Source organism: Cynocephalus volans, chromosome 3 (assembly GCF_027409185.1).
Source record: "Cynocephalus volans isolate mCynVol1 chromosome 3, mCynVol1.pri, whole genome shotgun sequence".
Taxonomy (NCBI): domain Eukaryota; kingdom Metazoa; phylum Chordata; class Mammalia; order Dermoptera; family Cynocephalidae; genus Cynocephalus; species Cynocephalus volans.
Genome location: NC_084462.1, coordinates 16,542,831 through 16,556,791, shown reverse-complemented (window position 1 = coordinate 16,556,791; position 13,961 = coordinate 16,542,831). Strand labels below are relative to the sequence as shown.

The window sequence follows — 13,961 nt, the reverse complement described above, 5'->3', positions numbered from 1 at the left end:
CTTTGAAAAAGCAGAGATCTGCTTTCTTTGGGAAGTCTGAGGCACAGAGATGCAAAACAAACCCACGAGACAGAAGTCTTTGTCTTTTTTCTTAAATTAAAAAAAAAAAAAAAAACCATATATTAAATTGTGACAATGAAATTTCAATGATTTGAAAAGAAAAGCAAAACGTGCCTGTCTTCTTTCCCTAGCCTGCTCCTTGTGAGTGGGGCCCAGGCAGAGGCCTCCCCCTGGTGGTGACCGCAGCCTCATCCACCTTGTAGGCCAAAGGCAAGGAGCCCCCTCTCCAGCAAAGCACCGCAGGCCAGGAGCAGGCAGCAACCAACAGCGACAGGCAGCTACCTGCCTGCATCCCACAAGATGGGGAGAGCTCCAGGGCTGTACACAACTTGCAACCCACTGTGGCCTGTCCGGGAGGGCCCAGCTGACAAGCAGGACACCTGCTGGGGTGGGGCTGCGTGGCCCCTGGGCCAGGCCTCACTTCCCAGGCCCAGAGTGCCCAGCGCTGTCAGATGAGGACCAAGCAGAGGCAGTGAGCAGCCAGGCCTCCTTCCTCAGAGTGGCCGACTTGCAGCAGCCAGGAAGCACAGCGACTCACTCCCACCCACCTGTCCAATGTGGCTCTGCTCTAATAATCATTTACAGTATCAAACTGGAAAAGAAAAATTGTTACGAAAAATCTGTACGATAAAATGTGTATATAATTATATATATATTTTTTCTTTTTCTCTCTCTTTAAATATTTCCCCATGGTCCTTATTGATATCCAATATGGATTACCTACCATGGCTATGGTATCAACAGCTTTTTTTAAAAACATCCAGGCCTTTTGCTCTGTAAGGATCCGCACGCCCCCTGCACCAGCCAGGGCTGCAGCCTGGCCTAACGCGCAGCACTCCTCCGGGGCCTAGAGAATAACCAGCTGCATGGTAGTGCCGCCAGAGAAACCCAGACGCTTTCTGTTCACTTCTAACGGTAGACACAGAACCAAGTCGCAGCCCTTGGGGCTGTCTGTTCCTGCCCTCCTCCAGTTGCAGCCAACACCCTGGGTGGCGGGGGGGCTTTGCAGCCTGCTGGGGTCTCATTGGTGGGCAGGGGCAGTCTAAGAGGGAACCCAAAACTAGATTGCTGGAGCCTGGGCACTGCCTTTGCTCAGCCTACATGGTGGCTTCCAGCCAGTGGCGGGACTTGGGGCTCACATCCCACCAGCTAGCTCCAGACAGTGGCCCCAGAACCACCGCCCACTCTCATTGCTGAGGCCACAGACACAGGAGGGGCCCCTGCAGCAACCCTCTAGGGAAAGGAAGCCCAAGAAGGATCACCAAGACCATCAGTGGCTCAGAGCTCCAGGAAGAAAGAGCAGTGAAGGTTCCAGGCGATGATTAAGCACCAAGGTTGCAGAGTCCCCAACTTCGTACCCACAGCCCATCAAGGTGCTCTCAGTTGATCTGGATACGGGAGGAACGTCCATGAGGCTTTCCCGGCCTAGTGCCCAACCACCTCCCCTCTGGAGGTGCCCTCTGACCCTGCAGGCTGCACTGCAGGCCTCCTCCACATCCAGAGGGACTGTATCCTGGGCTCCTGACCCTCCAGGGCTCTCCACTCCAACCTGACCCACTGCACTGCTCCCGCCTCCTCCCCAACAGCAGGAACCATGGAGGCTCCTGGCCCACTCCACACAGAACATCCTCCCCCTCCACACCTTCACATGCATCGACATCCCTAAGGCCTCCCCTCCCCTCCCTAGGCTGCAGCAGCCTCCCCCTGCAGTCCCCCCAAAAGACCTCCACATTCTCCCCCATGCTGAGCACAGGTGGAGAGAGGCAGCTCTGGGGAAACTGAGCCCGAGCCCAGCTCTCCATCAACTGATGGGACAAGCTTGTGGGTCAGCAGCAGAGCAGCTGGCTCTAGGTGGCTACTGAGCCTCACTGGGAGACCTCCTTGGGTCACCAGAATACAGGGCAAACCTCACAACATACATGCAACTCTTTCTGCCATGAAAACTGGACAGGCTCTCCCCACATGACCACCCGGCAAGCTGCTCCTCCAAGGCCCCTGGTGTTGCTGGCACACTGATGCTGTACGCACACATGTACACACACATGCATGCACACGCACAAACACGTGTACACGTGAATGCACACACACAGAACTGGCCCACTCAGGTAGCCCTTCCCATGTCTGCTTCATGGGCACAGGACTCACGCTAAGGGCTAAAGCAGGCCATAGTGCATTTCCACAGGGACAACCGGAAGAACAGGGCTGCCTGCATGTTCTCCATTCACTCTCCTCCCTGGGGCAGCTGGAGCTCAGTCAGGGCAGTGAGAGGGGCTCCTGCACCAGCTGGTGGGCCACAGCAGGACAAGTGTTGACATGCTCACAAGAGGAGTGAAAGACGAGCCCCTCGCCACTCAGGCCACAGCAGCCTGACTCCTGGGGCTGTTTCTTCCAGCAGACCCCAAAGGGGAAGGCATTCAGAACCTTCTGAGGACTTTCCCTCTACGTCTCCTGACTCCCATGGGTACAAGACACCAACTCCTAAAAACAGACACATCTTCTAGGGAGAAGGGACGGGGCATGCGTGAGAGTGTGTGTGAGAGAGAGTGTGTGTGTGTGTATGTGTGTGTGTGTGTGTGTGCACGTGTGTGCGCGTGCGTGAGATGGCTGCGGCACTCGGGCTCACAAGAGCCTACTCTTCATCCTGCGCCTACACCCTCATCCCCGTAGGGGTCTGCACTTTGATTTGGATGTTGAGTCTGTGGCCCAGGGACCCTCTGACAGGCATGAGGGACATGTCCCCCGCTCCCCCCCCCAGTGCCTGATGAGCACTAGGACGCGGCTGAGAAGGGCACAGAGGTGGAGGAGATCTCAGCAGACTTCACAATGGTGATGACGCTGGTGGTGGCCACCTTAGTGGGTGCCACAGGCCCGCGGGCCACAGTGCGCGCAAAGGTCTGCAGGGCCTCGTACTTGGAGCGCAGGGCGTCCAGCTCCAGCCGCATGCTGCTGTTTTCACGAGCCAGCTTCTCTACCTCCTGCTGCAGCTCCACCCGCTGCCGCTCCAGCTCCTCCTTTTGCGTCACCCGCTTGATGCGGCAGCTGGCGGCGTAGCCGCGGTTCTTGAGTGTGCGTCGGCGCTGCTTCAGGCGGGTCACCTCCTCCTTGGTGAGGCCCCGCAGGTGCTGGTTCAGCTCCCGCACTGACATGGACACCAGCTCATCATCACTGAGCACTGGGGCGTTCTCGCCCACCTCCTTCTTGACCTGCAGGGACCACAGTGCAGGGTCAGCACTGGGAGGGCCAGGGAGGCATGGGGAGAACTCGAAGTGTCCATGCCAGAACTAGTACTGCAGTCACCAAGGGCCTGGTTTCTGGCAGCACAAAGACCATCAGTACCCTGCACTGCCCTCTATCTGGGGCTGGATGTCACCTTCTGCTCCTGGGAGTGGGGACAGTACCATGGAGCTGCTCAGCACCATGCACATAGGCAGCCCATGTGGCAGCAGCTACTGTCACTGTGCCCTCTTTGAACAGGGAAGACCTGATGGCTGTTCCCTTAGGAAGGACAGTGGTGATGTCAGCAACTACCCAGTTACTGTTGGCCTCCCAAGCTCTGTGAAGACATGAAATGCATGTGTCCTACCAGCTATGAAGCTCCAGTGCCTGGAGCCTGACACCGACAGGAGCTCAACCAGCCCTTCTAGGGTGAGCCATGGGAGGGCACGGCAGCCCACCCTTCCCTCACTCCTTCCATGCACCCATCAGTGCAAAGCTACGGTCTGGCCAGACAGGGCTCCATGGAGCTGACAAGGACCTCGGAAGAAGCTGGGAGGTGCACAGCCCACCCAAGCACAGAGCCTCAGCTCTGCATACAGCTTCCAGGAGCCCCCAAGATGACACAGCTGGCCCGCAGGCACACCCTAGTCACAGAAGCTGAAATGGCCCAGGAGGTGGCAAGCCCTGGGCACAGACCCTCAGAGCTGGAGCACCCCGTTCACTGCCCAGGGCCGGTGCTGGGAGTGATGAGCTCATGCAGAAGCAGGGCCTTATGGACACACGGACGCAGCCCTGGCTGGCAGGCACCCACCCCTACCACCTCCTCAGGCTGGGAGTCATCTCCCTGCACATCAGGGCCAGGGTCCCCTGGGGCCACAGTCTCCAATTCTGTCACCCACTTCTTCTGCTGACAACTTCCTCCCAGCCCACAGTGCCCCCACCCTATTCCTGGTAGCAAGGCTGCCTTCCACACATCCTAAGGGCAGCTCTCAGAAAGAAGAGGCGCCCAAGCTTGGAGGAATCCCTCTCATGCCTGTGCTGGGGACAGTGATGGGGGTCCGCCCTGAGCCAATCCCCCCTACCGCCTTACCTTTAATGCCTTGTTCGGTTTGGGATTAGTCGTCATAACCTGGGCACAGTCACCAGGACAGAACTACTTGGAAATCGTAACTAGAAAAACACAAAAGAGCACACAGAAGCAAGCGTGGGTTAGGCCCTGGCAGGCTCGAGACTGGCTGCAGGGATGCTCCGAGGAGACTCAGCTCCTCATCCCATGCTGCCTGGTCACAATGCCCCAAAAACAAGACAGGACACTGTCATATCCCAACCTGTCCCCAGGGGCTTCTTTTTTTTTTTTTTTTTTTTTTTTCTGTCTTTTTTGTGACCGGTACTCAGCCAGGGAGTTCACCGGCCATTCCTATATAGGATCCAAACCCGTGGCGGGAGCGTCGCCGCGCTCCCAGCGCTGCACTCTCCTGAGTGCGCCACGGGCTCGGCCCCCCAAGGGGCTTCTTGCAGGGGATGGGGCATCCTGGCCTATAGCACTCACACTCCAACATCAGCCCAGAGTGGCCAGGATGCTCCCCCCTCACCCAGGGCCCAGCAGACACACACTGTAACCTGCTGTCCCCCACCCCGGGGCCTATTCTAGAGCCACCAGCGTTGGGGGGTGAAGAGCAGGTGTTAGCAATTGTTGCTTCCTGTTCTGATGCCCCTCCTGAACTCAAACAAGGCAGGTGCACCAGTGAGGCACAAGGTGCTACATTTTAAAGACCAAAGTAGCAAAACCACCTCCCAAGAGAGGCTCTGCCAGCACCTAAGGAGTGCAGTTGGCCCCACCAGACAGCGTCCCTGCCCTGGCAGGAGCTCCTATTACTCCAGACCCAGCCTGGCACCCAGAGAGGAAGGGTGCTTTTGGGGAGCCCCTGCCCTTGCCAAGCCTCACTCCCAAAGATGGACCTGGGTAGAGCACCTGCCACCTCTCCCCGGCCCCGCCCTCCCCGCAGTCCCACAAGATACCTACCGTGGTGAAGGGCACTGCAGCTGTGACATCACCACCGCCACCTAAGCTACCCCATGCGCCATGACCCTGCAGCCCAAAGGGTGGGCGGGGGCTCCCAGCGGGCAGCAGGTTCAGAGGCCGCGTCCAGAAACCCGAGAGGTGGGGAGCCACTGCCTCACCAAGCTAATCGACTGTCTGGCGGGAGTTGTCCCCGCCGCCTGCCCGCCAGCCCCCACCTCCCGCCCTTCTCATTTTCAAGTCTGCATTGTGTCACACATTCTAATCATTCATGAAAAACCCAGCCAAAGCATCCCAAGCACGATTCCCCTCTGATAGTTGCCATGGCGACCTTGGGAAGTAGCCAACCCCTGATGGTCGTCATGGAAACGGAGAAGCCCAAAAGCAATCATGACTTCAGGTCAGGCCTGTGTGAAGACATCACGAGGTTGTCAGGCAGTAAACAAACCCATTCACACCCCAACAACTGGGGAAGGGGCAGAGGGGCCAAGTGCGGGCTGGAGAAAGGGAAAGACACTTGATGTCTTATGGGATCAGGGTCCCCATCCCCCACATTCCAAATGCCAGACAAGATGAGCTGAGCAGAAGGAACATCAGAGAAACATGAAGGCAAGGGGTCCTTGGGCACCAGAGGATGGGCTGCAGGGAAGCGTCCTCCATCTGACCTGAGCTAGGCAAGGCGGGTTGATCTCCCTGCAGGCCCGGGACATGGGACAAGTGGGCCTGAATCCCTCCACCCTCTAAGCCCTACTTCTGATGCGGGCACCTGGGCCCTGCCTCCACAGCCCACCCACCCTCCACTACAAGACAGCAAAGGGAAGGCAGGGTCTCAGCCCAGCTGCCCTGGCAACGCCAGCCACACTCACGGGCACTGACAACAGGCAGAGAGTGATGGCAGGGGTGGGGGGATGGGTAAGGCCTCAGGTGGGCTCCAGGCTCCTCTGCCAGGGAGGACCAAGCACTCCCCATGGTTACATCCATGTGCCTGAGACAGGACGAAAGCAATGCAGATAACCCAAACAGGGAGGGCAGAGAGCTGCTTTCCGATAGCGACTTGACCCCTGTCATTCAGGAAGGACCCAACATGTGCCCCGGGAGCCCACCCCTCCCATTCTGTGCTGGGGTTAAAGCAACACTAGAAAATCCACGGGCCCCAGCTGGCTCCCACCACCCATGAAGGACTTGCGGAACCAGGTGGCTGGCAGTGCCATGAGAAACTTTTCCATGTTGAGAGGGAGGAGGCGCCGCTGAGGTACCCTTCCAGCTCACACTCCAGAGCACGTCAGTGCTCAGGGCTGGAGCCGGCCAGTGACATAGCTATGCGGTGAGTCACCAGCTGTTTACAGAGCTGGGAGCTCACATTCCCACAGAGCCAAGGCCCCTCCCACCCCTGCAAGGACCCTGGGGCCCACCGCCTGGCCAGCAAAGCCAAGCGGAAAAGGAAGGTCCCAGTGGAAGGGCCCTCTGGCCAGACCCAGGGTGACCTGCTGAGCTCAGCTGGGTGTCAAAGGGCAAAGTCCAGTGCAGGTATCTTTCCACTGAGGAGATGCCTCCTGTGATGCACTATGGTGGGACACTGAAGTGACCAGGGTGCACACAGGACTGAGGCTTGGCCCCCGTGTGTGACCCCACAAGGGTCCGTCAACTACTTACATGCAGTCAAGGTTACCTGGCCACAGCCCCACCACAGGTCCCTCCCTTGGCTGGACTGAAGCCCAGCACTGAGAATGCATCTGCCCGCTCTGAGCCCACCTCAGCAACCTCACTTGGCTTCCGGGGATGCCGGGCCACCAGGAGAAGAGCAACCCCTAGGAGTCCCCTGGACCCTCTGTTTCCAAGATGATAACATAGGAGTACTGAGTGGATATGTACAAATGCTGCAGTAATAGTTACTGTCTCCCAAAATGCCTTGTTCAGCATATGACAACATTGGGGGACGACTAAGTAAACTCTCTTCTCTCTGTGGGTCTTCATTGCCTCCTCTGAAAAATGAGAGGATCAAAACAAAGGACCCTAAGGTTCCATCCAGTTCCCAAAAGTCCCAGGATTGGGTGGAACAGGTGACACTGGGAGAGAAACCCTGACTTAGAGCTCCTAGACCACGTCTGAGGCTCCCCTCTCAAGCCCCCAGTGCTCAGGGGCACACTTGCAGGACCCCTCTGAGGAACTAGAGACCTGCGCTGCTGAAGGAGGTGGGGGTCCCAGGCAAGAGACGCCAGCCCACAACAATGTGCTCAAATATGCCCACCACTAACTCGGGCAGATCAGGTCTCTGCTTCTGCCATGGGATCCCACTCTACCCAGGAAGCCTAGACCAACTATCAGGAGAAACTAGGCAACCTACAACGATGAGGCTGGTGTCCCACCTGGCCAGTAACTCAGTGGTCTGTTCCCGTGAAAAGTGGAGTAGCAGGGACAGCCCTAGCCACTCTGGGGCCCAGATGGGCTGCAGGTCAGGGTCCTGCCCTTCAGTCTGGTGTCAGGAGCAGAGGGCAGGCCAGGTATGGTGATTCTCTTGTGAGCTCAGTGGATAGGACCGTGCAGCACTTACCTCTACCCAAAATGCACAAAATAAAGCCATGCATTATTCAGCTAAATTCACTTCAAATATCAAAAGCAAGAAAATGACGGCTTGCTTTTGGAAAGAGATTCGGAGAAGAGTTTTATATGTGTGAAAAAGAGTTTGTAACACAACTGATTTAAGAACAACAACTGCTCTAACAGGGATTTTGTAAACCGTTAAACCTTAGGCAGCCTTAGTGACCACCAGGGCACACAGAGAAGGGACTCCTTTCTGAGACTAGAGACTGAAGACTTAGGAGGTCACGCCAGGCAGGAGAGCATCCCACGGGTGACAGGAATCCCCATGAAGTTGGCTCCCCCTTCTACTGTGGGCCCAATGCAAGCATAACTGCCTCAGCCACAGGCCAGCACATAAAAATGCCTCTTCAGCAGCTTCCGATGAGGATGCTCTGGGTGCTGTCTTACGTCCATCAACTAACAAAACTTCAGCAATGCTACACACATACATCTGACCACTTGAGTCACCAGGGAAGTTCAGCAGTCAATGCCGAGGCTGGGATCCTGGGACAGTGGGTCTGAACTTCCACGGCTGCGTGCTCACTGACCTAAGTAAGAGTTATAGCACTTGCCTCCCACATCCCTGAAGAAGCAGCTGGTCAAGAAAGTTCACACAGTCAGTACCTATAAATTGGAATACCTTTTAGGTGACTATTTTTCTAATTGAAGAGGTTGGGTTTTTAGCCCAAAGTCTGAAATTTCCTGGTGATATACACCTCAACAAGATTCAACAGGAAAAATAATTTCCCCCAAAAGAAAATGAAACACACCAGAAGCCTTAAATGGAGTCAACTCCAGTGACTGCAGTTTCAAATAAACTACCGAGCCAGGGCTGCCATGCCCCTCCTCTTCCAAGACGGAGACCAAAGGGCCCGGGTCCCATCAAGAGCAGGGCAGGGCTCCTTCACCCAGGAAAGCATGTCACAGAGGATGGGAATTCCATGCCTGGCATCCTGGAGGACAGGGCAGGTAGCCCTGGTCCAACAGTCCAGAAACTGCCCTTTCAGGAAACAGGTGAGCCAGGGACAGCGATCTCATCCCAGTGGATCATTTTTTTACTTTTCAACTCCTAGCAAACATTCACTGGCACTCACTGCTCTGACAGCACTCATCTGGGGGAGATTTACAGCCTTGGACATCCCCAGCAATGCTCTGTCTCTCAGCACGCTGGCATAGGATGAGAAGGACCCAGCTCAGGGCCCAGGGGGAACATTTTCTCCATGAATAAGGTAAGGTGGCTAACTGAGAGCAATGACCCCCATCCCTAAACAGTCCTAGGTATGAGATTATCTAGAAGAAAAGATTTCACAGTTTCAAAGCATTCTAATTCTTACCTGGATAAAATGACTAACCTAGACCACCTATCTCATTCATTGCCAAATCTCTGATGCCTCACACGGTGGGCTCTCATAAGGAGCTTGTCCTTGTTCCCTGCGGGGACAAGTGACTGCAACTCCACATCCCTGCTCCCTCTAGCCCTCCTGGCCAGTCTGACAAGGCGGGAGTACCATTTCCATTGCTATTCTACACAGGTCTCATACAGGAAGAGGGAGGAGGGGCAGGAGGAAGACAGGAACGGAAGACAGTTCTGTCCAAGAGAACTGTTCAAAAATCCAGGCAGCAAAGCAGCAACTGCCCTTGCTCCTCAACAACTCACTCTGACAAATGCAAACACACAAAACCAGAAGCCGCTGAGGATGTGGCTACTTCTGCTTAGAGGCTGGGAACCTTTTTACAAGAGACCCATAGCCGAGTGGCCTCCCAGTGGGCCAGAGGGTGGGTGGGGCCGACACAGCACTGGTTCCCAGTAGACACTTGTCACATAGATACATGTTGACCAACTGCAGCCCCAGCTGGTCCCTCAGATGAGCTAATGAGGATGCATCCTATGAAGACGAGGTCCTAGACCAGGAAGGCTCCCGACCACCCCTCCTGCCCCTCCCAGCCCTAGCTGGCTGCCCTCAGCATGCAGGATGTGTCCTGTAGCACCCCACTCAGCATCCCCCAACCAGCCTACAGTAATCTGCAGCCCAGCCCTGGCTGGCTGCCCTCCGGCAAGCCATGACTGTCTGCCCGGCTTGGAGGACGTCTGGTCACCTTGCATTTGCAGTCCAAGGAAGCTGTGTCATCCCGGCTACATCCAGAGGTGACTCAGGCAGCTGCAAGGCTGATAGAAAGCCACATGCCATGCCACACCACCTCCAGTGGCCCCTCTCGTTCCCACCACTCATCCTCCCCATTTCCTGCCTCTTTGAGTGATCCCTCTGCCTCCAGCTTCCCTTCAGGGTTCTGTTTTCTCCCCTCCTGTCCTGAGGCTTCAACCAGATCCCGACCTCTACGTCTAGCTAGGGACGTCCCCTGGAAAACCGTGATGGCCCAGACATGCCCATCCTCCACCCACCTGTCCCTCCAGCTCAGGGGTGACAACCCTGCCCCCACCGCATCATTCCATGGACTAGCCCCCAGTCCCTCATCTCTTTTCCTTATCAAGTCACTGCATCACCTGCCCTGGCTCAGGCCCCCAGCTTCTCCTGTCTGGACCACAGTTTTGAATGAACAGGACCCCCTGACACTGATCTTGGGGTCCCTCCTGAGCCCCCTCTCCTAGCCTCCTGTTGCAATTTCAGGCCTCCACCTGTAGCTTCTGATAGTCTCCTACACTGGGCACATGGTCCCTGCCCCCTCCAACCCTTCTTCTTCCAGAAAGCCCTCCTCCTGTCCTCTTTGTTGTAGGCAAGTGTCCTCTACCAAGACCTAGTTCTAGATCTTTCTGTGGACAAGTCAGCCTCCTCACTGCATGGTAAGCTCCTGGCAAACAGGGACGGGTGGCATCTTACCTCACCGGCTCGCCCAACTCCCTGCAGAGTGCCGTGGCATTGAGAAAGTTCTGCTTTGTAAATAGATGTGCCAACTCCGCACTGGAGGGCCATGAACTCGGGCAGGGAGAGGGGAGCTTGGGAGAGCAGCTTCCAAGCTAAATCCCCACACCATCCTTCCCCAGGACACCCACACAGGCAGCACTGAAAAGCAGGCAGGCGCTGGACCAGACCCCAGGCACCAGACTCCCAGTTACCAACTCTGCAACCTCAAGCCAGAGGAGCAAACCTTCCTGGTTTCAGTTTCCTCACCTAAAATGGGTGGTCAGGGCAGACTGTGTGATCACACACGTTCAATTCTACCTACTCTAAAATTCTACAATTTTAAAATGACATTTTCAATTTCCTGAAACTGAAAGAAAGCGGAAACATGATGAGTTTGTGACTTATAAAAAGCAAAAGTAAATACCGGAGCAATGCATCTTCCATTAGTAGAGAACAGGGAGGGTGGGGAGTAGAGAAAGGGTGAGTCACTGTTTACTGCTCTGAGGAGCAGCCACACAGAGAATTCTCCCAGCTGGCCGGATTTCCATTTCCCGTGTGGACTGGACCTGAAATCCAGAAAGTCCACACCAGAAACCTTTAGACTCAGAAACAGCCAGGACAGAAACAGGCATAACTTCTTCTAGGTCTAGATGGCCTGAGATTGTAAACAAACTCTCCAGCTATCACGGAGCCCCAAGAGTGAAAGTGTGCACGTCGGTGGACAACGAATGGTCTGGAAAATGATCTTAACAGCAGCCTCACGGGTGCTGGAAAGAGCTGGCGTATAGAAAGCTTCGACCCTTAGTAAAAGCTGACTTCTCCAAGTACCCTCTATCTAACTCTCATTCTTAGCAACCACCTGGAAAGTAAGCAACACTGAACTTGGAACCAGTCCCTCAAAGCCCAGGCTAGGGTCAAGTATGAAAGGTAAATGTGCTCCAGAAGAGAAGCCTGGTTTGTTTTTTGCTCTAATAAACGTTTCATTTTGGAATAATGAGAGGTCTAGTTTTAGGTTATAAAAGCTGAGTCCCTCTACCAAGGTCAAACTCAGACATTCCTATTGGGTTACTCAGGAGAGAACTTCTTATTAAAAGTGTTGGCTGCCCACAATGCAATAGGTGTAGGTATGTCCCACCCACCTGCACAGCCCACCTACACCTTTCCAGACCCACCCATCTGCTTAGACTAACACCTTTTTTAAAGTTCCATGTCCCTGAAAACATCAGGCTTCGAGAAGGCTGGCTCCAGAGGCGTCACAGCACACGCCTGCACTTTATCAGGATGCCCTTTGCGATGTTGCTGTCACAGCAAAACCTCATCAGCGCCAATAAAGGGATTCTAAAGCCCATCCCAGTAAATCAAAGGGAAGGGAAGGGAAGGACTGTGCCAAAGCCAAACCACACAGATTTCTATCACACCGTGTCCTGCGAGTCTCAGGAGCTTCCTGAGTCCAGGCACCCAGCAAGAGAAGGATGGCTGTGTGTTGGTCAATTGGTGAATTAATTGTTAGGTGGATCTCATTTCTGCCTTGGCTACAAGAGCTTCATGAAAAGTAAGCAACAGCATAATCATTAACATAAGATACAGAGTGCACAAGAGCTGCCAGCAACCCAACACGAACTGCTCCATGAACACGGGCAAGTTCTGCACTGCTGAAGACTCCACAACAGGCAGCCTCAGAGAGAGAATACTACAGGGAGACAGAAGGTAGACCCACCCATGTCGAGGGCCAGATGATTATGAGGGTCATCTTTTCCAGATCCTTTCCTGATTCCTTGCCCCACCTCCCAGGCTCTGGAAAAGGTCTCCAGAAGCAGGCAGACTAAAACACTGCCTGTTCTCTGAATTTGACAGCGGCACAGAAGCAGTCATGCATTTAGAGTTACCCCCGACCCACACTTGAGGAAAGTGAGACAGGCCGTCGGGGTTGGGGGAAGTGACACATTCGCCAAGACTGTCACCTGCCGCCTTCCCCACCCACAGCTTCCATATCAAGGCCTTCCTTCCGGTACCCCAGGCAGGTCAGCTGATTAGAAAGTGACATCAGTCACCGAGGCCCTTCTCCCTCGCCTCTGGGGAGGACCGGGTTAACCCCCTCCCCGTCCTCCTGGAGCGGCGTGGACCCTGCCATTGGGCGGGAGCGACGCCTGTCATGGGTAGGAAGTAAGGAGGGGCAGGTTCCGAGCTTCACCCGGGAAAGACAGAGCGCGCGGGGCGGAAGCGGCAAGGTAAACACACGCGCCCGAGTGGGTGCCTGACCACGCGCTCCCCTGCACGTGGCGGCTCGCTTTCGCCCCCGCGCTTCCGCCCCTCTCCCCCGCCCCTTCCCGGGGTCTGGGGTCCGTGCCGGGTGGGGCCAGGGCGTCCCGGCTCCGCACCGGGCGGCACGTGCAGGGACGAGAGTGCTCCCCGGCCCCGACCGTGAGGCCCCGTATATTCGCATCCGGACCAGGTGAGGCCCACCCGGCCCGTCGGGGCGGGGGCCCACCGGGGCAAGTGCGCGGGCCGGACCTCGCGGGCCGGGTGGGGTCTTGGCCACCCGCTGACCCGGCCCCCCTGACCCCGCGGGTCCCAGGTGTCCCGGACTCAGCGGCCAGACAGGCCCGCGCCCCCCACCCCACCCCACCCCGCCCGGGCAGCTTCTCACCTGGCGTCGTGCGGGGGGCCGCGGGCGCGCGCGGCGGCTCCTCGCGGGCACGCGCTCTCCTGGCGCTCGCGCTCACTCTGGCGCTCCGCCTCGGTCGCCGCCTCCGCCTCGCGCTCGGGCTCCGACTTCGCGAAGAACAACAAGTCCCCCCCCGCCGCCCGCCGCCAGCCTCCAGCGCGCCCTCCCGGCTCCCCAGCATCTGACACCGCTTCCGGGATCGCGCGTCGGCGCGCGTCACGCCGCCCCGCCCCCTCCGGCCCCGCCCCTGCCGCGCGCCGACGCCACGCCCCTCGCGCCTCCGTCCCGCCCCATCTCATTCCCCGGCCCCGCCTCTTCGCCGGTCCCCGCCCCTGCCACGCCTCTCTCCGGCCACGCCCACGCGTAGGCCCGCCCCTCCGTTTCCCTCCCAGTGATGAAAGCGGCGGTCCGCGACGCCCACCTGTAAAGGCGCAAGAGCCAGCTCCTGTGGTCAGGCGTGTGCAGGTGTCGAGAGGGACGGCGTGGCGCGCCCACAGCTCGTGAGCGAGGGTGGGGCTGAGGGATGACAGGCGAGTGCGAAGGGGCTCCGGGTGCGTCC

The 13,961-nt window shown here is 56.8% G+C and overlaps 1 protein-coding gene across 2 annotated transcripts; it reads right to left on the bottom strand.

Moving 5' to 3' along the window:
* Positions 1–1,787: 1,787 nt before the first annotated feature.
* Positions 1,788–13,567, bottom strand: MAFK (MAF bZIP transcription factor K). 2 transcript variants are annotated; one of them, XM_063090648.1, is made up of 3 exons: positions 13,385–13,567; positions 4,367–4,446; positions 1,788–3,263 (listed from the first exon to the last, which is right to left on the bottom strand). In XM_063090648.1, exons 2-3 carry the CDS (start codon positions 4,400–4,402, stop codon positions 2,829–2,831), a joined length of 471 nt encoding a protein of 156 aa, XP_062946718.1. In that variant the 5' UTR covers positions 4,403–4,446; positions 13,385–13,567; the 3' UTR covers positions 1,788–2,828. The 2 variants fall into 2 exon arrangements, with proteins under 2 accessions (XP_062946718.1, XP_062946719.1); XM_063090649.1 differs by lacking the exon at positions 13,385–13,567 and adding an exon at positions 5,300–5,506.
* Between the last annotated feature and the right edge of the window lie 394 nt (positions 13,568–13,961).